Raw genomic sequence first — 23,203 nt, 5'->3', positions numbered from 1 at the left:
AATATTGTACATGAGAACTGTTTTGTGCACCAGAATAATTGGCTTGGATGCCTGGTGTGCTTCCAGCAGACAGCGATGGTGAGCCTGGGTGAGCCATGCAGGCCGTTGGGCTCCACCAATGCATGCCCAGTCATACTAAGGAATGAGCCTCATATTTACTTTCAACATCACCCCTTGACCAACTCTCTTGAAGGTAAACAATCTCGCCCGAAACATGTGAAGGGAACAATTTCATGTCAGTCTAACCCATGGTTTTGCTTGTCTTTGACTCTCATGCTGTATTCTACCAAGTGTTTGTCCGTTTGCTTGCTCTTGTGCCCAGTTTTGTCTCCTTTTCCACCCACATTCACTGCGCTCCTTGCTTCCTTCCTTCCCGAGAACTCTCTCCCTGGCACAACCGACTTTGAGGAACGACTAAGCGATTAGTCGTCGTCTGCCACCCACCTACCCCTCGTCCACGACGACATCATCAAGCACCAGGCTTGCTTAGTCTTGAGCACCCACCCCCGTCATCGACGACATCATTGCCCTCGCCGCTTAGTCGCCGTCCCTACGAAATCCAGGCTGCGAGTATTTGCAGCGCAGACCCACGACTGGTAAGCTCTTCCCTCTTTTCTCTTTTTCCTAGAGACCGACGAGCAATTTGGCAAAGAAATTTGCCAAAGATGGACTTTTCTTTTGGCACCCCCTGGTTTGCGCGGGCCGCCGCCCTCACGGGCGAGCGAGCCCAAGAAAACGCCGCGTTAGCGGCCGCGGCGCGGAGAAGCGCTGGGACGAGAGATCCCGCGCGTGCCGGCGACAGAGAGTCGCCTGCGCTCCCGGCTTGTCCGGTTCCAGCCGGTGAGGCTGTCCGCGAGCGAGCCAGAGTTTGACGGGATCTTTTTGCTGACCAGTGAGCCAGAGTTTGAGGACTGGACCACGTCGGAGAGCGACATTTCCTCGGTGAACGAGGGGAAGACCAAGGATCCCGTGGACAGGTACATGATGTCCACCAACAACATGTTTCCTGCCGAGGAGCGCGAGGCCGACGAGGCCTTCATTGAGCAGTTGGTGGCCGCCACTGGCGAGCCCGATTTGTTCAAGGGCATCGACCCTTCTTTCTGGCGGAGTGTGGATGAGGAGACGATCGAGCGTGAGCAAACCTTTATCTTGATGTGGCTGAAAGGTTATACTGATGGTTTTTACTCAAACAGAGATGACTTATGACTACGATCAGTACGATTCTGATGACTCGACTGGTGGCATGATCTTCAATATTAGGAATCTTGAGGTCAAGGACTCCACCTCACCGCACCGGCTCAACCTGGAGATTGCCTCGCAACTGATCAAAAAGGACAAGACCAGCAAGGCGAGAGCCATTCTTGAGGACATGCCCGAATTTAAGCTCAACCCCGAGAAACTTGAGAAGGAAGGCCTGATGTGGAAGGAGACGGGTCTCGAGAGAGGCGATCTCTCTCCGGAGGGCACCGAGTTTGTTTCGTGGAAGATGGTCCGCGGTTATCCCGAGATGTTTGTTGGCAAACGCAATGGGGAGCGTGTAAGTTGGGATTTTCATCATCACTTGACCGTGTTTGATTGAGTAACGAGTGTAGGCCAAGGAAATGTTTACCATCGAAGGACTTCACAAGAACCGGGTCTGGGATATGTAAGTTTTGATCTTGTGGGATGGCAAATCGACGGGGGCTGACAGATTTGACAATAGTTATTACCTTCACCAGCCCAAGACGATCCATCCCAAGCCTGGCCTGTTTGTGCCCACCTACCAGTTCCAGCATATGTTGGACACGATCAATGCTCGGTTGGAAATCAACCTTACCATCCCCCCCGGCAAGAACGAAGCCAAGTTCAGACTGGTTTTTGGTGATGGCAACACGCCTCGACCTCGTTTTCTTGGCCGCACCCACAGTGCCGATCAATTCAAGGACCTCTGTGGTCTTGTTCCCCGCCCGAAGCCCGAGGACGATATCCAGCAAGGAACCGAGGAGGGGCAGGCGAAGCTCATCTCTGTCTTGAAGATGATTTCCAATTCCCACAAGAAGACTGAAAAGGCCAAGAAGAACGCGTACAAGCGCTTTGAAGCCCACCTTGCTTGGGGTCACGAATTGAAGCGCACACAGTGCTACCTTGGTCTCCGCGAGCACAAGACAGCTGAAGCCACTGCCCAGCCCTCCGCGGTGAGGTTTGTGTGTATCGATGTTGAAGCCTGGGAGAAAAATCCGAACATCATCACCGAGGTTGGCGTCGCCATTCTGGACACACCCAATCTCAAGGACATGGCCCCAGGTGAAAACGGCCAGAGTTGGTTCGAGGCCATTGAAGCTCGCCACTTCTGGGTAGCGGAGTACACTTGGGCTCAGAACAAAAAATACGTCAAGGGTTGCCCTGAGAACTTTGACTTTGGGTAACTTCTGCTCACTCTCTTTAATCACAAACGAGGAACACCCTAACAGCGCGAATAGTGAAACCGAGGTTGTTCAGGGTAAACATGTGCCCGAGACCATGGAAACCATCATTGACAACAGCCCTTACCCGGTTGTGCTGGTCTTCCACGAATCTGGTTCTGATATCAAGTTTCTCGAGGCGATCAAGTACAACATCTACAAGGCCCAGAACGTTCTCGAGATTATCGACACCAAGCATATGTACCAGTATGCCGTCCGCAGCAACAAGCAGCCCAGCGTGAGCACTGTCTGCGAGTTCTTGGGGATCCAGACGAAGAACCTGCACAATGCTGGCAATGACGCCGTTTACACCTTGCAGGCCATGATCGGTTTGGCGGCCAAGCAGCGTGAGGAGAGTTTGAGAAGAGCTCGCAGAGAGGGCGTCCAGGTGCCTCGGATTGCTCAGCATCATGTTCCTTTTGCCGAGCTGGTTGAGAAGGAGGGTTGGACGAGTGGTGGTGAGGATTCTGACGGTGGTCGCCCGGTTAGACCTGCGCAGTTTGAGATGAATTTTTCGACTTATGCGCCGGTGCAGAGCGGGTGGGTTGATGATTGGCAGAGGGGGAAAGAGACATTGCATGCTTAGATAGGGAGTATACCCGTTTTCAGCTCTCGGAGGGAGAAGCGCAATGCGAAACAGCCAGCCAGTTGCATACTTGATTGAGAAATCTTGCGCCAGTATGCGCGTTTGTGATTTTGATGGCGTGTCTTGCAATTAATAGGGCTTTTCTTAATTAGGGGCCAGGTCAACTGAAGCCTTTTTGCCGTCTCATGGGTGTCACTATACGCCTCGGGACTCGATTCGATGATCTCCTACGGTGCAAAAGGCCTGCTGAAGATAGTATCACACCCACTACCGATTGTGGGAGGTCTCTTGAAAATAGCATTGATGGCAGAGTTCCTGCAAAATAGAAACAGGTTCACTTGATGGTCCTTGCATGTCTAGGTAGTCGAGACTTGAACGCCTATCCATCATGACTTTCAAAACACTTTTCCGAATTACCTACCAGGATTGTTTACAACCGCTTCCAAGCACTATATTGCAAGAAGATGGCAGTGGGTAGGTGTTTATTATCTCGGCCGAGCTTGTCTACCTTGAAGCAGTGGTTGGCAGTGAAGCTCGTACGATCAGATAACAACCGGGTAATAATTGCAGGTAGCTATGGGGAATAAATCTGTCGGAGGATGTTTGGAGGTGTATATCATGAGGAAAAGGGGCGGGGGGGTTAAGATGTTGGGGGTGGGTGGTTAGCAGCAGGTGTTCTCCAGAGATAGGTACGTAGGCTTTATGTTGGGTGATAAGCTTGTGGGAATTTCGTTCAGGTGGGTAGCTTTGGGGAGAGGGTATTGGGGAGAGGGTGATGGGGCGATGGAAAAGTAATGCACCTACTCTCCTGGCTTTTTCAGTCCTGACACTCGGCTTCAAGCTCAGCAAGACTTCGGCTGCACCGAGAGGAATGACGTCTCTCAACTTCTGGGTATGCTGACTGCACATATATTTCCTTGATTCATTTACAGGAAGGTAGGAGTAACCACACACAGGTGAGGGAAATCATCTGGGCATGGTGCGTTGGCTGTCTGAGATCTTGAGTAGGTTTTGAGGAAGATAGTGCTTGAACGGGATATCCTAGCTGTGTCCGATGACAAAAAGATCGCGCCCAAGTGATCTTCATTGTGCATTCTACCTCTCCCTACAGACTTAAAATAATGAATGATCGATGGTCTTGTTACCAATCCTGTATACCTAGGAAGATGAACCAGGAGGTACCTAGGGTAACCCGCCATGTCTTCAACCCCAAGCCAGGAACTCCCTTGAGTAAACGAATGACCTAGAGTCTAGACTGCGCAGGTATTAATGAATTCATTGTCGATTTCAAGACAATGTTGTCGACATCCCTACCTCAATGTCGAGACTGAGTATCTCTGGGATAGCCTTGCTCTGATTTCGGATCAGCCAACCGGTGTCGGCGAGCACGTGTTGATGTTTTTTCGGCTTGTGATAGCGATTCGGATGTTCACACGTGGGATTTATGCGCGGATTTGTTTACATGCATCGAGATATCTTTCTGGCCCATTTTTCTTGATTGCAAAGAACTTCACTGGGGAAAATAAGCGGGGGCGTGAAATCCCTGGTGACAACAGCAATGGTGGTTGGACGTGGTCGTCGATGTCGATATCCTCACCTCCATCTGTTGTCGTTGATCGAATTGTTGATGTTATTGTTACACTACACCCGACGTCATCTCACCTTTCATTGTTGATACCAAGCTTTCCAAGAGAATCCCACGAGGAAACGGGCCACCGCTTGTCCCGGGATCCTGAGAGGACCCAAGAAGTCAAGGAATCCGCAGAGAAGGCCACGGATATCTTGGCCCCGTAGGAGGTTTTGAACCAGAGAGAAAAATAGCTTGGGCAATCTTGGAAAAATCAACCGCGCAACCGATGCGGGTGAAAGGGGGGAGGAAAGGGGGCAGCAGACCGTAGGAAATCCAGCCAAGAATTGCGAACCCCCTCTCGGCATCCTCGGCGTGGCTGGGCACGTCTGGGCAATTGCTGGGCAATTGCTGGGCATGGCTCGGCGAGCGGTAGAGAGACCAAGAGTTGCCAAGAAGGAAGTCCAAGCTGCCGAGGAGAATCGCCAAGATCAAAGATGATGTTTAGTAGGTGTGCGATGTGGTTGCTTTGACGGAGCGTGTGCCGTGTTCGATAATTGGAGACGTCTGTCTCTGCCGGCAAAATCAAAGTGACTGGAAAGGAGTTGTTGATAATCCTCAGAACCCCTCAGGAGCGCAAAAGTCTGGTTGAGGTTGAGTGATCCAATCAACAAGGCTGTGGGGTGCAACTCACCTCTCTCCCCACTTCATCTCGCCTGGGATGGGGACCCAATGCGCGGGGTCGCTCAACATAACGGACGCCAAACGTGGAGATGGTGTAGCACGTGCTGTTTGGCACGCAGCTCAGGCAGCGGGTTATTGTTTTTTTTTTCCTGGTTTTTTTAGTATAGCGGACGCTGAACCGCCGCTTTGAAACCAACGTTTTCTGCTCGCTTCGAGAAAGCAGCGCGCAGGTTGGCTCTTGTTGACCCAAACTGATGGTAATCGCCCAGGCAAAACGGTATCAAAGAAAGTCGGGGTCGCCAAGGGCTTGGCACGCGGAGGGGTGATCTCTTGGCCTTGGCAGCTGCTTTTGTGTGCAGCGGTGCTGTTGTGATCAGAAGTGGCTTGATAGCGTTATCAATCGGCAAGCAGCCGCAAAAACAAAACAATCGCCCATCCAGAATTAAGAATGATGCCCAACATGGATGACCCGCAACAACACAGCTGCCGGAGTGGAACGATGAACTTCCTTGCCAGTTATCGCGATCGAAGATGGCAGCTGTCAGGGGTTGGGGTTGCATAAGTGCTGGAGATGTGGGCAAAGCGTAAAGCGTGTGACTCTCGTGGAGGGAGGCAACAAACGGACGCCAAGGGATTCCTCGCAAATACCAAGCCTTGGCGTCATCTTGGCTGTCCTTGGCGGCAAAGTAGTGCTGTTAGGGTTTGTTAGGGGGACAGGGCGCAGCACTGGCGGTTGCCTCAACAGCAGAGTGCAGCAGGTACGACGGGCGGGCCGACGCTGCCACCATCAGCCAATGATGTGAGCTTGGCATCCGAGGCGCCGACTTGCCAAGCGGGCCAAGGAGGCCAAGAGAGTTTTGCCAAGAGTTTCCGCCATGTATTGCCATGAGGGCAAAAAGCTGTAATAAAGGACATAATGGCCCGCTGTTCTCCTGAATCCAATACTGAAGCATTTTCCTCTCTGCAACAAACTTTGAGCCACATCAACGAGCAGAATCAAAAACATTTGCAACAAGCATCGCTGTTTCGTTCATATTTGCCGTTGCGGGTTGTCTGATTCCATCAAGCACACCGCGTCCCGACAAGACCAGTTCTGCCCAGCCAACACGCTTCTCCCGGTCTTGGCATCTTCCCACCGCAAGCAGTCCATTCTCGGCGTCCTTTGAAAAGAGTGGGGCTAGGGCTTGTCTCTCTCGACTACCCCACGTGACCACAACCAAAAACCAACCCTAAGCTTCTTCACGTGCACTTCACGTGATATCTCGACAACGATGTCCTCCTCGGGCATCTCACCTACACAGGTGTCGCCAACGGCACCCGCTGCCGATACCACCACTGCTGCTGCTGCCACTCCGGCTGCTGCTGCCGCCGCGCCCTCCTCCGGGTCGTCCAGCTCTACCTCCAACGGCGCGACTCCCGCGCCATCCACTGCTCCCACCGCCAGCTCATCCAGCAGCACTGCCCAAGATGAGAGCCTTGTGTGCCGGTGGTCTGAGTGCAACGAACGGTTTACGTCTGCCGAGGTCCTTTATGTAAGTTGTTTGTTCACTTGCTGTGAACGAGAGCTATCGCTGACATTGTCTTTTTCAGGAGCATATCTGTGAGAAGCATGTCGGCCGCAAGAGCACCAACAACCTCAACCTCACATGCCAGTGGAATGCTTGTAGGACAACCACTGTGAAGAGAGACCATATCACTTCCCACATCCGCGTCCATGTTCCCCTGAAGCCCCACAAGTGCGACTTCTGCGGCAAGTCGTTCAAGCGCCCTCAGGATCTCAAGAAGCACGTCAAGACTCATGCCGATGACTCTGTTCTGGTCGGCAGAACCCAGGACCAGCCTGGTGGCATGAACCCCGCCTACCGTGCTCACCCAAACTCCAAAGGTATGTGACACATATGCTACTCCTATCTGTTGACTACTCGACGTACTCGAACAAACACGTTTTCGTTCTCCCAGAGGTTTCGAGGCTAATCCGCCTCTAGCTCCCCCCGCTTTCTATGATCATAATGGCCACATGCGCGGTACTAACACCGGCCCCTTTGGCCACCCGCACCAGCAGAATGGTCAGCCTAGTTACTACGGCCAGCACCCCGCGGCTCCCCAGCACCCATCTTATCACGCTGGGCCCCCCATGTACTACTCTCAGCACATGGGTGCTCCCCGCGGAGATTTCATGAGCCACCATGCCTCTTCCTATGCCGACCCCCGGGAGAAGCGCCAGCTGGATAACTTGAACGAGCTCTTTGGAAACCTCAAGCGCCGTCAGATTGACCCCAGCTCCTACCAGCAGGTAGGTCGCTCCCTGATGCCCATCCATGGTCTTGGCTTCCAGGCTGGTGGCGGTGTAGCGACCGAGTACATGGCCCAGGCTCCCCACACCCTCGCCATGGGTGGTGGTTCCCATGCCACTCCTCTCACCCAGCACTACTATCTGCCACCCATGCCCAACCTTCGCACCAAGGAGGACTTGACCCAGATCGACCAGATGCTCGAGCAGATGCAGCACACCGTGTATGAGAACACCGGGTCTCCCAACTCTCACTATGCCCCTGTTGATCTCCGTCACCCATCGCCTTCTTATGCCGCTCGCCCAGCCGTCGACCCCTATGCTGCTTCTGGCGCTCAGCAGGTGGTGTCTCCTCTCAGTGCCGCCCCTTCCCACTCCAGCAGCGGCACCCCCGCCGTCACCCCTCCCTCCAGCAACATGTCGTACACTTCTGGCCACTCGCCTACCACCTCGTCCTCCGGCATGTCTCCCATCTCGCGCCACAGCTCCACCTCGGTCGCCTATCCCAACCTCAGCAGCCGCGCCAACCCTCTGCCTTATCCTCCTACGGCTGCTGGTCTCGGGTCCAACTTCACTCACAATGAGCGCCGCCTCTCTGGTGGTATGCTCCAGGCTGCTGCCCGCCGCTCTGGCTCCGAGTCGGACGGTGCCCGCACTCCCACCGCTGCCCAGCCTGGTGCCTCCTCGGTCAGCTCACCTAGTGGCGATTCTGAGGGCCCTGATGGCGAAACCTATGATGACTGGCTCAATAACATGCGCACCATCGAGGCCTTGAGAAGCGCCATCCGCCAGCGCCTTGAACGCCGCGACTATGAGGAAGACACGGATAACAGCCGTATCGACCCGGCGCTCGCTGATCGCTCTCGCCCCAGCCCTCCCACCGACCCCGGCCGGGTCACTTACCCCGTGCTCCCTCCCGCGGGGCACTAAGTCATGTGCAGTTGAGAACAAGTTGGGTACATTTGTTAACGATGGGGGCTCTTGCCCATGAAAAATACTTGCTTGGGGTTTTGTGTTGTTTACTACACACATTTTTATGTTGTTTTTTTGCGGAAGATACCTCCACTCATGGCCTGTTGCTGTCGGTCGGCTGAGGGGAACAGGCTGGGAAATAGTTGTTGTTTTCTGTCCTTTTTTTATATTCTTCTGGTCATGGGGGGCGCTTGAGCGGACGTCAATGGGGATGGCTTTTGTCATGGGTCGGTCATGATGATGGATGGGATGTTTATATCCGTCATGGACCGCTGTTGCTGTCTTTTTTTTATGAGGGAGACCTCTTTTGCAGCGTGGGAGGCTTTATAGCCGGGAAGCGAGAATAAAAAGTGTTTGATTACTAGATATCGACTTTATTGCTGGCTTGTGTAATATGACATGAAATGTTTCTGTCATTTGACAGCGGGTTGTGATTTCCTTTGGACCTCTCCCGTCCAAGCTTTGGGGGGTGATAATCGCGAGGAGGCGCTGCTCTTTCGACGATTTTTATCTGATTTTAAACACCCATTTGATGACAGGTATTGCAAGGACGAAGAGCATCGTGTGGAAGCGCCGCTCTGGTAGAGATCCCCGGCAAGCAAGCCAAGGGTCACAGACCCAAAAAAAAAAAAATTCCAGTCGTCCCCTGAGCTGAAACACGGGCAAGCCGGGTGGTAATGACAAGCTGCGAGGAGCTCTCACATGCAGTCGCTGATGAAGGAGCGCTCCAGGTCCTTTGAGAGGCAATTCAGCGCTTCCTCGCCTGCTCGCCTAGCTGACGAGGGATTACTCAGCGTCTTACACTGAGAGAAGCTGCGCGTGCGCACGAGTGAACACCATGCCCTTGCTCGCGCTCTACCAGCCTGCGAAACAAGCTGCATCAATCCTCCCACCTTGCCCTCTCGAGGAGACCACTCTTCACGGCCAAGAGACCGAACAAGCAATTTGGCAAATTTCTTGAGAGAACCTTTACGGAGCCCTCTATTTGTCTTACCAGCATCCTGAACCCCCCATACCTATTTACTTACCTTTCCGATATTATGATAAAAGGCCTTAAAAGAAGAACTAATAAGTTTTCAAATTATCTTTAAAGGCCTTGGAATTATCTTTTAAGGCTTTTAAATTATCTTTCCAGCCCTTTTCACTATCTTTTAAAGCCTTTTCATTATCTTTGAAGCCTTTTTAACTATCTTTTGAGGCCTCTTACCTATCTTTTAACGTCTTTTGATTATCTTTTAACGTTTTTCAAATTATATATTAACGTCTTTTAGCTATCCTTTAGAGCCTATTGAATGTCTTTTAACCCTTAATAATTATGCTTCGCAATATAGTTAAATTCTATATCAAGGGGGGGTGCTGGTAAGCTAAATAGGGGGTTCCGTATAGGTTCTCTCAATTTCTTTGCCAAAGATGGACTTTTTGTTTGCCGCCCCATGGTTTGACTGGGCCGACGCCCTCACGGGCGAGCGAGCTCAAGAAAATGCCGCAATTGTTAACGCGGCGCAGAGAAGCGCTATTCTCTTCTCCTTTCGGCTTGCGCGTGCCTCTTGAGAAGGCTTAAGGGTACCATCTATCCATCAAGCTAAAGCCAGTATAAAGGATGGCTACTTCTCTGCCATTAAGTCGCTCACAGTTGGTTGTTCCTCCACACAATACCGCCAACATATCACCCTTTGTTGGAGCTCTTTCCGACGGTTTCGCCGAGCCAGGTTGAGAGCTGGAAGTGGGCAGATGCTTGGATGCAGTCTTGATCTCTTGCGCGCGCTGCTTGCTGTAAGTTAGCCAGATAACATCCAGTCATTCTGTCCACTTTCACTTTGGTTGGCCTTTGTTTTGGCTCGGTGGATGAGAGGATCTTATCAGGTTGTGTGGGTAGCTGATTGGTCTTCACTTTTTTATAACTTATACCAGCAAGTAAAAGGCAATTATTCCTAATGAACCACCTACCCTCCTCTCCCAATCGATCTCTCTACCTACTCAACCAAACTCACAAACAACCCCGCCACCGAAACCTGCTTCCCCAAACTCCCCTTCTCGTAGGGCCCACCCCAAGAAACACCATGCAAGTTCCCCTCCCCATCCTACCCACTTGCTCACCATCCCCCGATCATTCTGCCACATCTCCTCCGCCCATCGAGTCAACAACCCCCTTATACGGCCTCTCACCTGGGTACGTTCTATCCAACTTTGCAAGATTATACGCAACTATCCCCTTGAAAGCCTGCTGGTCATTATTACAATTCCCATCCTCCTCACAAGACTCGGTCAGAATCCCCGAAGAAGACACCATCAAAAGACTAGAATTCGCCACTGCCGCATCGGCGATTTTCCTCGCTTGGGAAATATATTGACTATCCTTCGTAGCTGTATAAAGATCTATTCCCCGTTGGCAGCCGTTCAACACAGGCTACCTTCCATATAACACACTAACCGACCAGCCCCCCCACCCCCAGCACCACCCCCTGATTATAACTCTACTCCGTCTGGCCATTATTTTACAACTCCCATCCTCCGTCAACCCATCATTGACGAGGTTCTGCTCATTAATCATCCCACCACCCCGAAACCACTCCCACCCTTGCCTCGCCCTCGCGAGATACACCTCCTGCTGCATACGCAGGTACAGCCCCGGCGTGAGAGGCAGTTGGCGCGGGATAGGGGGACGGTGGTGAGGAGGATGTGGGAGGGGAGGGCTTCATTTTTGTGACGACGAGAGAGGTCGAGTGCGTAACAGGAATTTGTCGTGGGTTGACTCTGTCTAGTTGGAGAGGTTGGTTCAACGACAACCAAACTGTCTACGGTCGATGATCTCGACACCGTTCCTGTTCGCCCGCCCAAGGTACCTACCTAGTTACAGCTTTCCGCCTTCTGACCTGCCATCTCAACCAAGCTCGCTCATCTGAGCTTCTTCTGCCCCAGATGATGACCATAACTTACGGCCCTACCGTGAGCAAGCTTGAACACCTATGCATCTTTGCGCGTTGTACCTGACAAGCCCCATACTTGAGATTCCGCCGTTTGGTCATGGCGATATGCACCACGGCTGGCCATGCGGACAAGCAAAGACCAAAAAGAAGCTTGTGCCCAGGTCCACTCGGACTCGACGACCAATTTAACAGAATCGAGTCTCTGCCGGGCCCTTTTGTGCAAGGAAAACCTGCTTCAACATGTCAACGCTCAGGAGCTCAGGGGGTGGCTGTATTGTTCAAACGGTGTAACCACCATCCGCCCACCCTCACCGACGCAAGAGTGTCTGTCCCTTTTCCAAATGACCTCTTTAACTACCTCTCATCCGCCCTCGGAAACGCTCCCACCCACACATTTTCCCCTCAGTGACGTGTTGAAATGCAGGTCCTGATGTATAGGTCAGTGTGTGTGCCTCGTAATTCCGTACATATAGGAGTGGTTCGACGCACGCAACCTGCCGGACACGACAGAAAGAGGCACAGAACAATTCTCTTGCATGAGCACATGGGTGCAGTGAAATGCCGTCGTGCATGGGAGAAAATCTCTGAGGAAAAGTCATCATGCAGGTGAGGTGGCATTGCATCCCGAGAGTCGCCTTCTTTTCCCTTCTTTTACCTCTCGGTCAGAGAGGCCTAATATCGAAAAAATAAAAAAAATGTCTTGCCCAACGAGAACTAAAACCCCCACGCTGGATGTCCGTTGTTGGCGTTACAGAAGGGATCGTCGTGCAATCTCCTGCCCTGTTAGTCATCCCAGCCATTTTGTGAGGGATTACTAACAGCCAAGAGAGTTGTGGCTGCGGGAACCAATGCACACTTGCAACGTCCACACGACGCCTCCACCGCGATTGCCGCTATCTTCAACGACAGGGCCAGGGAAGGGCAAAAGACGTCATCTAATGTCCCCTCTCGAATATCGAACGAGACTATCGACGACGAGAATTATGAACTGACAGAGAAACAAACCCAGTATGTCTCTCGCTTATGTCCCGTATACTCTGCTCTTGTTATCATCATCATCACGGCTGCCACGGCATAAACGTCGATACGACAGAAAAATACAATGGGCCTTTTTTTCTTGGATCGCAGAAATTCTAGCGAGTCATCGCTGGCACTCTATCCTTGTGATGGACCAACCAGCCCGCCCTGTTGGGATTTCTCCCGCTCTCTAGCCAGTCAAGCTGTGTTTCAGCTGGCCAGGGAGCCAGGGGGTTAACACTCCCCGCGGCGATCGTCTAATTTGAGCCCTGCTGTGGAAAGTGGGTTGGATGCCTGTTTGCAGCGTCACCAGCAAGAGACTCGAAAAACCCCGTTGTCCCGTCCGTCCCGGCATCCCGAATCCTTTTTTTTTCTCTTATTTTCTTTTTGCTCTTATTTTTTCGGTTTATCATTTGCTGTCTTGTTATTGCCTCTGTTTTATACCCCTACTTTATGCGCACGCCTTTTGACTCAGATTGCTTGATTTGATGGACCAGGGGTGTGGTGAAAGCTGATGACCAACAAATAGACCGACATCCGCGAGGAACAAGGAATCCAGAAACTCATTTGACGGAGAAGAGCCGGGATATCGCCAGTGAGCGAGTCCATGTGCGACACCAGCTGCGGGTCTCGCCGCGTTGCTTGAAGGAAGAGTGAGCAAAAAAAGAAAAAAAAGATCCCGACGTGCGCTACGCTACTATCCGTGCCTCCCTCGATCCACACGTGGGCAAAACGAGACGGACAAGATGATGGAAACTGCGAGCTTGCAGCTCCCTAAAACGGGCGGCAAGTCTCGCTTCTCAAAGGCCCTCCCCGTCCCTCCTTCTTTGCCTGCTCTCGACTTCGACACGGACTCGTTCGGGTCTGACCTCCCACTGCCCCCGCCACCAAAGAAGGACCTGCCCAGGACACCTGTTGCTGGAGCCCCCCTTCCCATCATCAAGAAGCCCGTACCGGCCGCAAAGGACTGGGACACCAGGAGCACCTTCACCACCAAGACTGCTTATACCATGGCTGCCGTTGCTCAGCCTCCCCCAGATTCACCTCTCCCGCGCCTGCCTGCAAAGTCTCCCGGACTCCCACCCGCGATGAGTGTGCCACGCCGACGGCCCGTCGCCTCCCCGACTGTTGCAAGCCCCTCGGGTCCGGCCCCGACATCTATCCCAAGCCCGACGTTGCCAGAGAGAGTTCCCTCACCTGCCGGCTCATACTCCAGTTTACTGTCTGCCTACTCCAACCACACATCTGATTCTACACCGAGGACATCAACAAACTCTGCCAATGAAGTGGTTTCCATTGTTCCATCCAAAGATTCTCATTCAGCGTCGTCGCCCACAATAGGAAACGAGGCTCGCATTCAGTCGCAAACACTTCCGTCACTGCCATCCGACCAACATGCTCAAACACAAAAACCCAGCACTTTTACTCACCAGATGTTTAAAGAAGACTTCGAAGAGCTACCACCTCCACCGCCTCTAAAAGATGCCCAGCGGCTTGCTAGACCGCAAACACCGACGAGTCTGCAGATATCATCATCGTCTGTCCAACCACCAGCATCCACGCACACGGCCGCATCCCCGCTAGTTGATAACCGTTCTCCACAGGATCAGCTCTGGAGAAGAAGATCACTAAAAGCCGAGAAAAAAGTTGACGTTCCTGAACTCAACCTTGCTTCCAGCAACGGATCCACTGCTGCGTCCAAACAAACGCCACAACCACCTTCACAGCAGCCTCACTCTTCACAACCGCAAGAGCAACCTCCCCCGTCCACGGCGCAACGTGCCCCACCACCCCAAAATTTTGCAGGTGGATTGCCAGGGCGAAACATTCGGCCGGTGCATCCGAGTGAGCAGGCGGTGCCGCAGATCGAGGTCAATATGGGACAAGAAGTGTCCCATGTGAAGGACAAGTTGAGGAGGAAGGGCAGCCAAAGTCCGCCGATCGAAAAGGCTTCCAGTCCTTCCAGCTGGTTGCCGGTTGTGTCGCCATTATCCGCCCGGCGATTGCCGACGCCAGAGTACGGGGCGAATGATGTCGAAAATCCCGTGATGGCCATGGCCGTGTCGCCAATATCGCCGGCGATTACCCCAGAGTTGCCGAGTGAGCAAAGGCCGACGCCGCCGCCGCCGCCTTCGGTGTCACGAAGCGCGCTGGCCCCCCCTCCGGAGCACGCATTACGACAAGCTAGAAGCAGTCCCAATTTGGCGCCCAAGGCCAACAACGGGGGATTTAATGGTCGCTCACCAAACGGTTTGCCATCTTCGCCTGTGCCTAGCCGTGACCGGTTCGCGAACCCCCCGCACTCGGCCCGCTTCCGAGCCGACTCTGGTTCTGGGTTTGGACCGAACCGACGGGATCCTGCAGGTTCATCTCTGGAATTGCAGCCACCGTTTCAAAGGCAACCGCAATCACGACCGCAGAGCCCGGCTTGGGGTGGCAAGCCCGTGTCTGAAGATGGATCAGTTATTACGCTCCGAGCAGCACCACCAGCAATCCGACCAGAGTTTTTGGATTATCCCCTCCGGGAACACGACCCAAACGCACCAGATGAGACGGATAACCCTGGGGCTGGGTTGTTTCCCAGAAACTGGTTCACGCCTGCGCCGGCGGAGGAGATACTGGATGCTAGGCCGTTGCAGGAGAAGCATTTTCGGTGTATTACTAGCCATAGGATCATGACGGCGGGGAAGCAAAAGAATAATCCGATTGCGTGCCGGACGTGTGGGCACAAGGATCGGAATGCGGAGTGTTATATTTGTAGTGCGTGTTATTTGAATGTTTGTTCGGGGTGTGTGGGGTTGTTGAAGAGGAGTAAAGGGGATTTGCGGGTGGTGATCAAGGCTGTTGGGGAGAAGGGGAGGGGGGAGGGGGGTGATGTGTGAGGTTGGGGACTATACGGCGGGATAAATTTTGAAGATTTATGAGTAGATGGGGGTGTGATTTTGGGGGAATTATAATGAGGAGATTTTTAGAGGAGAAGGAGATGAATTTTCACTTTTTCAGTTGGTTGGTTGGTTGGTTGTTAGTTGGTTTTTTTGGGGGGAAAGGGTCAGATGTGATGGACGGAACGTCGAGTTTTGATCATTTACTGGAGGAGGGCTTTGGGTTGTGGAAGTTGTATATTTTTGATACCGTGTACAATTATTTTATAGGGGGTCTTTGGGTCAGAGTATTGGAGGTGTGGGAAGGTTAATGAGATTGAGTTGGATGTTCATCTGAGACTACCTACTTGGAAATGGTGATTGTGAGGTTGTGATGTTTGCTGAAGGTGAGATGGGAGGTGACGTTGCAAGGCGCCCCACTTGCTTTTCCCCAGCTAGGGTGGCACAGGGCTGTTGGAGCTAGCTGTCAATACAGGGGCCAATCACTCCATTCAGCCTCGATCGCCAAGACAACAAACAACAACAAAAGTCGGCGAGTGTGTGTTTGGGTTTGGGTTTGTGGTATTTTTGACACCTAAATTTTTACGGCGTGAAATATTGTGGCGAGATCATCATGTCGTCCACGCAGAACAGCGCGCTGCCTGGTCGCGCGAGGAGTTTGAGGAAGCCGACTACGGTGGGTGAGCATCACAACAAGGGGGGGCCCGGGAGCGAAAGTCAATTGCTGATCAGGGGGGCATCTTCAACGGGAACGGGAACGGTATCTGAGCGTACACTTAGGCGGGCGGCGGGTGTTGCAAGGGGTAGTAGACCCTTGTCTGGAGTTTTTGGGGGTGGTGGTAGTGGTGGTGGTGGTGGTGGAAGGACGACGACGACGACGGGGATGGGGGCGGGGCAGGTTTCTTCTGCTTCTTCTTCTTTTTCTTCTACCAACCCAGACTCATCGAGATTGGGGAGGGCGCCGTCGACGAGGCAGGTTTCGGTTTCTTCTGCTTCGGCGGGGAACGGGGATATACCCGGGACGACACGTCTTACGAGGGCGACGTCGACACGGCAGTTTCCCGGTGCCTCCTCCGCCAAGTCAGCAGCTTCTCCAGAGGGGTCGGGTATTGCGCCTCCTAGACGGACGGGGACGGGGACGGGGACGGGGACGGGGACGACTACTACCATCGCGGCAGAGCAGCAGCCGCCAACACCTCTATCCCGCCGCCAGACAGTCACCGAATCAACCTCGCGCAGGCCGACAACATCAGGCGGTCCAATCCCACCACCAAAACGCACCCCCTCCACCACCACCACCGCCACCCACTCACGCGCAAAATCAAGCGTGACCACCCTTTCGAGCAGTAAAACCCTCCGACCACCATCATCGACATCCCAAACCTCCACTTCTACTACTTCCACCACGGCGACGGACCGTTCCAAACCCCCCATCACACGCGCCCCTCCTCCTCCTCCTCCTCCTCCTCCTCCTGCTCCTCCTCACAAACGCGCTCCATCTCACCCTTCCCTTTCCACCCAGCCATCAACACCGGGAGTTGGCAGAACCAGATCCCTCAAACTGCCACAAGGTGCGCTGGCGGCAAAGACAAAACCAGAATTCAACACGCACCAACAACACTTTACCCCCTCAAAAAACCCCCAGCTGCCAAAACTGTCCGCCAGAGAAATATTAGCCCCCCCGTCGCCAAGCAAACTACCCGCCAACCTGGCCATCTCAGCAGAGACAGCACGGCTACAAACCGAATTACTTCAACTATCCCTGCTGCATCAGTCGGCCGAAGAGACAAAGCTCCAATGGGAGGGGTCGGCATATGAAAGGTTACGGGGCAGATTCGCGGCGCTGGCTGGGCTAGAAAAGGAGGTGGTCAAGTTAGAGGGACGAAGGGGGGAGGACGACAGGGCGAAAGAGTTGTTGGACTGGGGAGGGGGAAAGGGACTGGAGGGGAGGGTGAGGGTTTTGGATGAGGTGCTAGGCAAGGTGTGGGGGCTGACGGAGAATGGGGGGAGGTATTCGAGGGTTGTGGCGAGGTTTGGGAAGTGGTTGGGGCAGGCGGAGGAGGTGATGGTTGCAAGGGAGAAGGGGGAGTGGGGGTTGGTGGAGGGCATTGGGCAGGAGTGGAAGGAGGAGATTGGGAGTATAAGCAGGAAGGTTCATGCTGTTAGCCAGGAGTTATATGGGGTTTTGGACGGGCGTGAGGCTGGTGAGGCGGGGGGGTTGGGGAGGGTGCTGAATGGGGTGAAAGACCTGATGGGGGGGATGGTGGAAGAGATTGAGATTATGGAAACTGTGGAGAGGGAGGTAAGGGAGCAGGAGATGGAGTGGGTTAGGAGGGTTAATAGGGAGGGTGATGAGGGGGTTGAGACGAGGAGGAGAGCGGGGGCGGTTTGGAGGGCTTTTTGAGGGGCGGTTCATGATGCCAGCGACGAATGATTTATTGATATGGCCTAGGAGTGTCTCTGGAAATATGGAGTTTGACGGGGGTTGCCGATTCTCTCTTTTTTCCTTTTAACCTACACAAATGGATATCATACATACAATCAACCGGTTGCCTGTTTTGAGGATGAACAAAGCTCTATAATGAGAGCGCATACGTAGCTTTTGGCTCGTTTAGTACAGCACCTGCAGTAGAAGGGCAAGAATGTGAACCTCTTCAGCTCTCCTGTAGCGTTTGATCAGAATCAACTGGTGCCAAGAGAGCCACATGATCATGGTTTCCACTACACTTCAAACCAAAATGATGAAATATCAGCAGTGGTTAAGGGCAGTTAAGTGTATCAGAAGGGTCCTGGTCTCAAACTACTCCTCAAAAGTCAAGCGCATTCAAGGCATCGAAGCCACCAAACAAATGAAACCCTCTGGGATATCAAAAATCATAGGACAAAGTCTTTCGTAAACGAAGAAGAAAAAAGAGAAAAATCATAACCTCAACAAAGTGAAGAAAGCTTGTTCATTTCATATCCCTCTTCCATCCCTCTTTTTTTTTTCTTTCTTTTCCGTCCCCCTTAAAGAGAGAAAGGCCTCCTAGGATAGCTGACACCCTCCACCGCATCATTATCCACAAACCAGCTCGCCCTCTCCCCCGCGCCCTCATTCACCAGCGCGCACGGCAACCCGGCCCCCTCCTCAAAAATCTGCTTCATAATCTCCTTCTTCCCACCCCCCGTAGCCACAAACGCAATCCTCACCGCATGCGTCACCACCGGCAGCGTAAGCGTGACCCTCTTCGGAGGCGGCTTGGGACTATCCTCAATAGGCGCCACCCACGCGCTCGTCTCCCTCAGCAGCTCATGCCCGGGAAACAAGCTGCACGTGTGCCCGTCCGGTCCGCAGCCCAACAGCAAAAGGTCAAAAATCGGAAGCTTGACGCTGTCCCTCGAGGCAAAAGACCTGACGAGGGCTTGCTCGTACTGATCCGCCAGTTCCTGGGTGTCGTCCAGATATTCGGTGTCGATGGGGTGAACCGTCGGCTGGCCAGTGCCGGCTGGGAGCTTGTCAAGCAGTTCTTGCTTGAGCAGGAAGTAATTCGAGTCTTGGTGGTCGAGGGGGACGGCGCGCTCGTCGGCAAAGAAGATTTCCCACTTGTCCCACTTGACTTCGTCGTTGGGGCCCGAGGGGGGGGCGAGGAGGGCCTGGGCGAGGGTTTTGGGGAGGGAACCGCCTGAGACGGCGACTTTGAAGACGCTGTGGCGGGCGAGGCCGGCTTCCTGGCAGGAGATGACGTAGGCGCGGAGGGCGGGAGCTAGGTTGTCCTTGACTGAAGGGAACGAGTAGAGGTTCGCTTGTTTGGCCATCTTGACGGTTATGTGTGGTTGTTGTGGTTATGGTGGTGTTGGTGATTGTAGAGCTCCGAGATAGATAAAGGACCAGAGATAGCCTCAGCTTCGGGGTTGTTTAGGTGTGAGTTGCAAAGGAAAGGTCCAGTTTGGGCAGGGTGAGTTTCTAAGAAAGATGTTCCCGGTCTTCAACGGGGTTGTTGGGAAATTTGTTGTGGGTTCTTGGCGATTGTGAGACACACAAGCAGGCGTGGGGGAGGAGGTGCGGGGATGGAGCTTTTTCGGGGGTTGGAGGGTTAGCTTGACGCGGGAATGGGCGATAAGATGCTGTGGTTCTTACTGTGGTGTTGCTGTGTGGTAGTAGATGAGCTGAGATTCCCTACGACGCGGTATCTTGAGTGTGGATGGGTGGGCTGTCTTGCGCGGGATTTTTTGTGGCTGGGTTTCTAATAGAGGGGCGTTTTTCGTGAAGGGCTTTGTTGGACAGGAGGGGTAGCAAATGTTTTGTGAGGGGCAGCTGCAGAAGAGCTTTTTTGGTCTTGTCCGGCTCAGCAACCCCTGTTTGAACCTCTTTTTGCCTGTAGTTGTTAGTGACGAGAGTTTGACACCGTAGTGATCGCTCCTCAACAGAGAGTAATTCGGGATTTTTTAAACTTTGCAGGAAAAGAGATGCTCGAACCCCAAAGTCTGCACAGGTCTATTACGTCTAGAAATACTAAGACCGGAGCGCGACAGACAAAGCAGTCCTGGCCCGGAGATGAGGTTCAACTCGCGGCGCAGGCAGCTCGATCCGGCACATCGTCACAATGGTTCGCTGATGGTTGCTAGTGCCGAATACACTTCGGCATCGGCCGACGCGTGGTAGACACCGTTGGGAATGACGGGCCCGTCGATCAGGGCAGCCGATATCCTTACCAGGGTGACGGGTTTATGACGATTCGGCAAGATCTCATTGATGACATGCGCCGGTAATGGTCTATGCTACACTCGTCGGAGGAGCTTCGATGAGGTCCGAAATATGCGCACAGATGCATATAGAGACTTCAACGCCTCTTGTACAATGCTTTCAACTAGACATGAAAACCGTTTATAAACTGCACCAGACCAACTTTCTGGCCAGCATACGTGTACAGTCGAAACTATGCCAAACGCGGGTAATACGGACCGTTCATATAAAAGCCTTGATAGCCCTCACATCAGAGTCTCCAGGGTGGAGGTTTCGATATAAGGATTAACCACACCTCCAATCACCAGTGGGCATAAAGTCTGATATGCTCTCACAATGATACGATTTTGTGTTTGGATCGAGTATAATCATGGGGACAAAGATTGTCAATCTTTGCCATTCGTGGAGCTATCTCCGCAACCTCTTGATGGAAACAATGGAGTTGCCAAGACCGGCCACGAAAAAACAAGGACCGCTCTGGAACAAAAGAGGACTTGAGATTGAGGTTCAACGATTTTTGAATATTTCGAGCGCTCTGGGCGGTTCTCTGTCTTTGTGAAAGAAAAAGTCAATTCCCATCACATGATGGAAGGCTGCGGTCGAGACTTCTCGAAGTTGTTGATAGTTAGCGGGGGTGGGGTGACGCTGCGGGGTGGTTGCTGAGAGCTTTGGGGGTCTGGGTGGAATTCATTGCGTCATAGTCCCGCTTTTGAGTGTTTAGGGCAGCAGCTCCACCATATTTGTTTTGAGCATCTGGGATTCTTTGGAGCATCGTCGTCTTTTTTCCAGCCAGACTCGGGCTGGAAAAGTAAGGCCCAGGAGGACATCAGATGACAACCAGGTCGATCCCGTCGCTTTGTTTTGCAGCTGTCACAGAATCCCGAAGATGCCCGTCGAGTCCAGATTGATCCGACGACAGCTTCCTTCTGCCGCCACAAAATGCAGCCAATCATGGTCAACGGCCAGCTGAGAAGGGGCTTGGGGAACAGGTCCTTCGTGGAGGCGGCAGAGTCGCAAAAGCCCGTAGCCGAATTTCAATCAGATTGACCAAGACCTCACTCAACCCACCGCATCGGCGAATACCACTTGACTCAGTCGACATAATCATACCGAGCCCGTTTACCTCTGAAGCCACATTCTTGGTAATACTCTCCATTCCGCCTTAGAATCCTGCACCATGACGACGCCAAAATACCTCACCGGTGATGCGGCCGCCATTGACGAGTTCATTGATCGCTTTGATGTGCGTTGACACTACCAGCTCCCATGCCCCCCCCCTCCTGCCTGTTTGCCATACTCATTGCCCACCAGGTGTTTTTGCTAGACTGTGATGGTATAGTTGCTCTCGCTTTCGGCAGCTCGCATGGTGATCTGACGTTAACAGTCTTGCCGCAGGAGTCATCTGGTCCGGCGAGCATGTGTTCGAGGGGGTTGTGGAAACTCTGGAACACTTGAGATCCAGAGGTGAGAGCCCTGTCTTGCTTTCGGCCCACTCAGATGGCTAACCCCCGATAGGCAAAAAGACAGTCTTTGTGACCAACAACTCGACAAAGTCTCGCCAAGAATACCTCAAAAAGTTCACGGGCTTAGGGATTCCGTCTGACGTGGAGGAGATATTCGGTTCGGCATATTCTGCCTCGGTTTACATCTCCAGAATCCTCAAGCTCGCGCCGCCCAAAAACAAGGTTTTTGTCATTGGAGAGGCCGGCATCGAGCATGAGCTGAGGAGCGAAAATGTACCCTTCATTGGCGGCACTGACCCTGCCTTCCGAAGGGATGTCACCCCTGAAGACTTCAAAGGTCTCGCTGATGGTTCTCTGTTGGACCCCGAGGTGGGATGCGTGCTCGTCGGTTTGGACTTTCACATCAACTACCTCAAGCTCTCGCATGCGCTCCAGTATCTGAGGCGGGGTGCCATCTTCTTGGCGACCAACGTGGATTCGACCTTCCCGATGAGCCACGGCTTCTTCCCCGGCGCAGGCTCGATGAGCATGCCTCTCGTGTATTCAACGGGCCAGAAGCCGGTGGCGCTCGGGAAGCCTAGCCAAGCCATGATGGATGCTGTCGAGGGCAAGTTCCAATTCGATCGTGAACGCACGTGCATGGTTGGGGATCGTCTTGACACCGACATCAAGTTCGGAATCGAGGGGAAGCTCGGTGGCACGCTGGCAGTCCTAACGGGCGTAAGTCAGAAGGAACACTGGGAGGCAGCGGATGCGGTTGCGGTGCCAGCATTCTATGTGGACAAACTGAGCGACATTGGGCTTGTCGCGAGGAAGCAGTGAGGTTGTTCCGGGCCCATGACGGGGTTTCCTAGGTGATAGACAGGACAGCTCGCACAAGCAGACAGCAAGCAACCAATAGATTTACGGCGTGTTCTTTTCCAGACACTTGTGTTTGAGCTGGGTGATCTAGGTGACACAGATGCGATGCTGTGGCCGCTCGGTTCCAAACGGCGGAAACGATGCCAGGAGGCAAAAGGGACAAGATGCGAGGTGGTTACTTGTGGTGTAAGGTGTAGGGACGAGCCGCAAGGACACGCAACCCGTCGCCGCAATCAGGAGACCGCCAGACTCCCCCTTGGACGAGAGCTGGAACCTGGAACTTGGTCTGGCGTGCATTGGGGGGGTTGTTGGAGGCTGGCTATGACGTAGGTCCAGACCGTGGCATGGGGCACGCCAATGGTGCCAGGGAGCTAAGACGGGCTTGCCACTGGCCAGCTGCCACAGCGAATATGCAAGCCATCATTTGGGGCAGGACCCTGAATCTCAGGGAACCCGAACGCCCGCGGGTTTTTGGTGGGTGTGAACCCTGTTTTAACCGCATCTCACAGGGATCTAGGTGGGGCCAGGGTCTCGGTCGGTTGAATCTCGACCTTGTCACGACCTGCCATCTTTCCCACGGGCCCATCTCAGCTCCCAACACCGCTCCAATAACCCCCTCCCCCTCCAGACATATCTTGTCTATCGTATCTTGTCGGTGCAGGTGTACGTGTGATGTCTTCCCCCCAACAAGGCTGACGTGTCTCGGAAGCTGGAAGATGCCATATCTAATCGTCATATTAAGAGCAGTACCTCCAGGTACCTCTGAGATAGAGATGTTCAGGTAACGCCA

At 53.2% G+C, this 23,203-nt stretch overlaps 6 protein-coding genes across 6 annotated transcripts; 5 read left to right on the top strand and 1 right to left on the bottom strand.

The window, feature by feature from the left end:
• Window positions 1-32: 32 nt before the first annotated feature.
• QC761_709210 (uncharacterized protein) lies at window positions 33-3,109 on the top strand. The gene is made up of 6 exons (XM_062882471.1): window positions 33-596; window positions 902-1,132; window positions 1,194-1,513; window positions 1,593-1,645; window positions 1,703-2,401; window positions 2,460-3,109. The coding sequence occupies exons 2-6, from the start codon at window positions 982-984 to the stop codon at window positions 3,025-3,027; spliced, it is 1,791 nt and encodes a 596-aa protein (XP_062728518.1). The 5' UTR covers window positions 33-596; window positions 902-981; the 3' UTR covers window positions 3,028-3,109.
• Window positions 3,110-6,150: 3,041 nt separating this feature from the next.
• PACC1 (pH-response transcription factor pacc-1) lies at window positions 6,151-8,993 on the top strand. The gene is made up of 3 exons (XM_062882470.1): window positions 6,151-6,810; window positions 6,869-7,163; window positions 7,264-8,993. Exons 1-3 carry the CDS (start codon window positions 6,550-6,552, stop codon window positions 8,496-8,498), a joined length of 1,791 nt encoding a protein of 596 aa, XP_062728517.1. The 5' UTR covers window positions 6,151-6,549; the 3' UTR covers window positions 8,499-8,993.
• A 4,237-nt stretch (window positions 8,994-13,230) lies between these two features.
• QC761_709195 (uncharacterized protein) lies at window positions 13,231-15,366 on the top strand (the record flags this gene model as incomplete). Its single annotated transcript, XM_062882469.1, has 1 exon — window positions 13,231-15,366. The coding sequence occupies one exon, from the start codon at window positions 13,231-13,233 to the stop codon at window positions 15,364-15,366; it is 2,136 nt and encodes a 711-aa protein (XP_062728516.1).
• Window positions 15,367-15,979: 613 nt separating this feature from the next.
• Window positions 15,980-17,770, top strand: QC761_709193 (uncharacterized protein; the record flags this gene model as incomplete). The annotated part of the gene is made up of 1 exon (XM_062882468.1): window positions 15,980-17,770. The coding sequence occupies one exon, from the start codon at window positions 15,980-15,982 to the stop codon at window positions 17,768-17,770; it is 1,791 nt and encodes a 596-aa protein (XP_062728515.1).
• Window positions 17,771-18,372: 602 nt separating this feature from the next.
• On the bottom strand, window positions 18,373-19,161 carry SOL1 (suppressor of los1-1; the record flags this gene model as incomplete). The annotated part of the gene is made up of 1 exon (XM_062882467.1): window positions 18,373-19,161. The coding sequence occupies one exon, from the start codon at window positions 19,159-19,161 to the stop codon at window positions 18,373-18,375; it is 789 nt and encodes a 262-aa protein (XP_062728514.1).
• Window positions 19,162-20,397: 1,236 nt separating this feature from the next.
• Window positions 20,398-22,479, top strand: PHO13 (p-nitrophenyl phosphatase). Its single transcript, XM_062882466.1, has 4 exons — window positions 20,398-21,332; window positions 21,401-21,422; window positions 21,485-21,553; window positions 21,605-22,479. Exons 1-4 carry the CDS (start codon window positions 21,267-21,269, stop codon window positions 22,372-22,374), a joined length of 927 nt encoding a protein of 308 aa, XP_062728513.1. The 5' UTR covers window positions 20,398-21,266; the 3' UTR covers window positions 22,375-22,479.
• Window positions 22,480-23,203: the final 724 nt, after the last annotated feature.

The sequence above is a fragment of the Podospora bellae-mahoneyi genome, chromosome 7 (assembly GCF_035222275.1).
Source record: "Podospora bellae-mahoneyi strain CBS 112042 chromosome 7, whole genome shotgun sequence".
NCBI classification, from domain to species: domain Eukaryota; kingdom Fungi; phylum Ascomycota; class Sordariomycetes; order Sordariales; family Podosporaceae; genus Podospora; species Podospora bellae-mahoneyi.
This window is presented reverse-complemented; position numbering and strand designations above follow the sequence as displayed.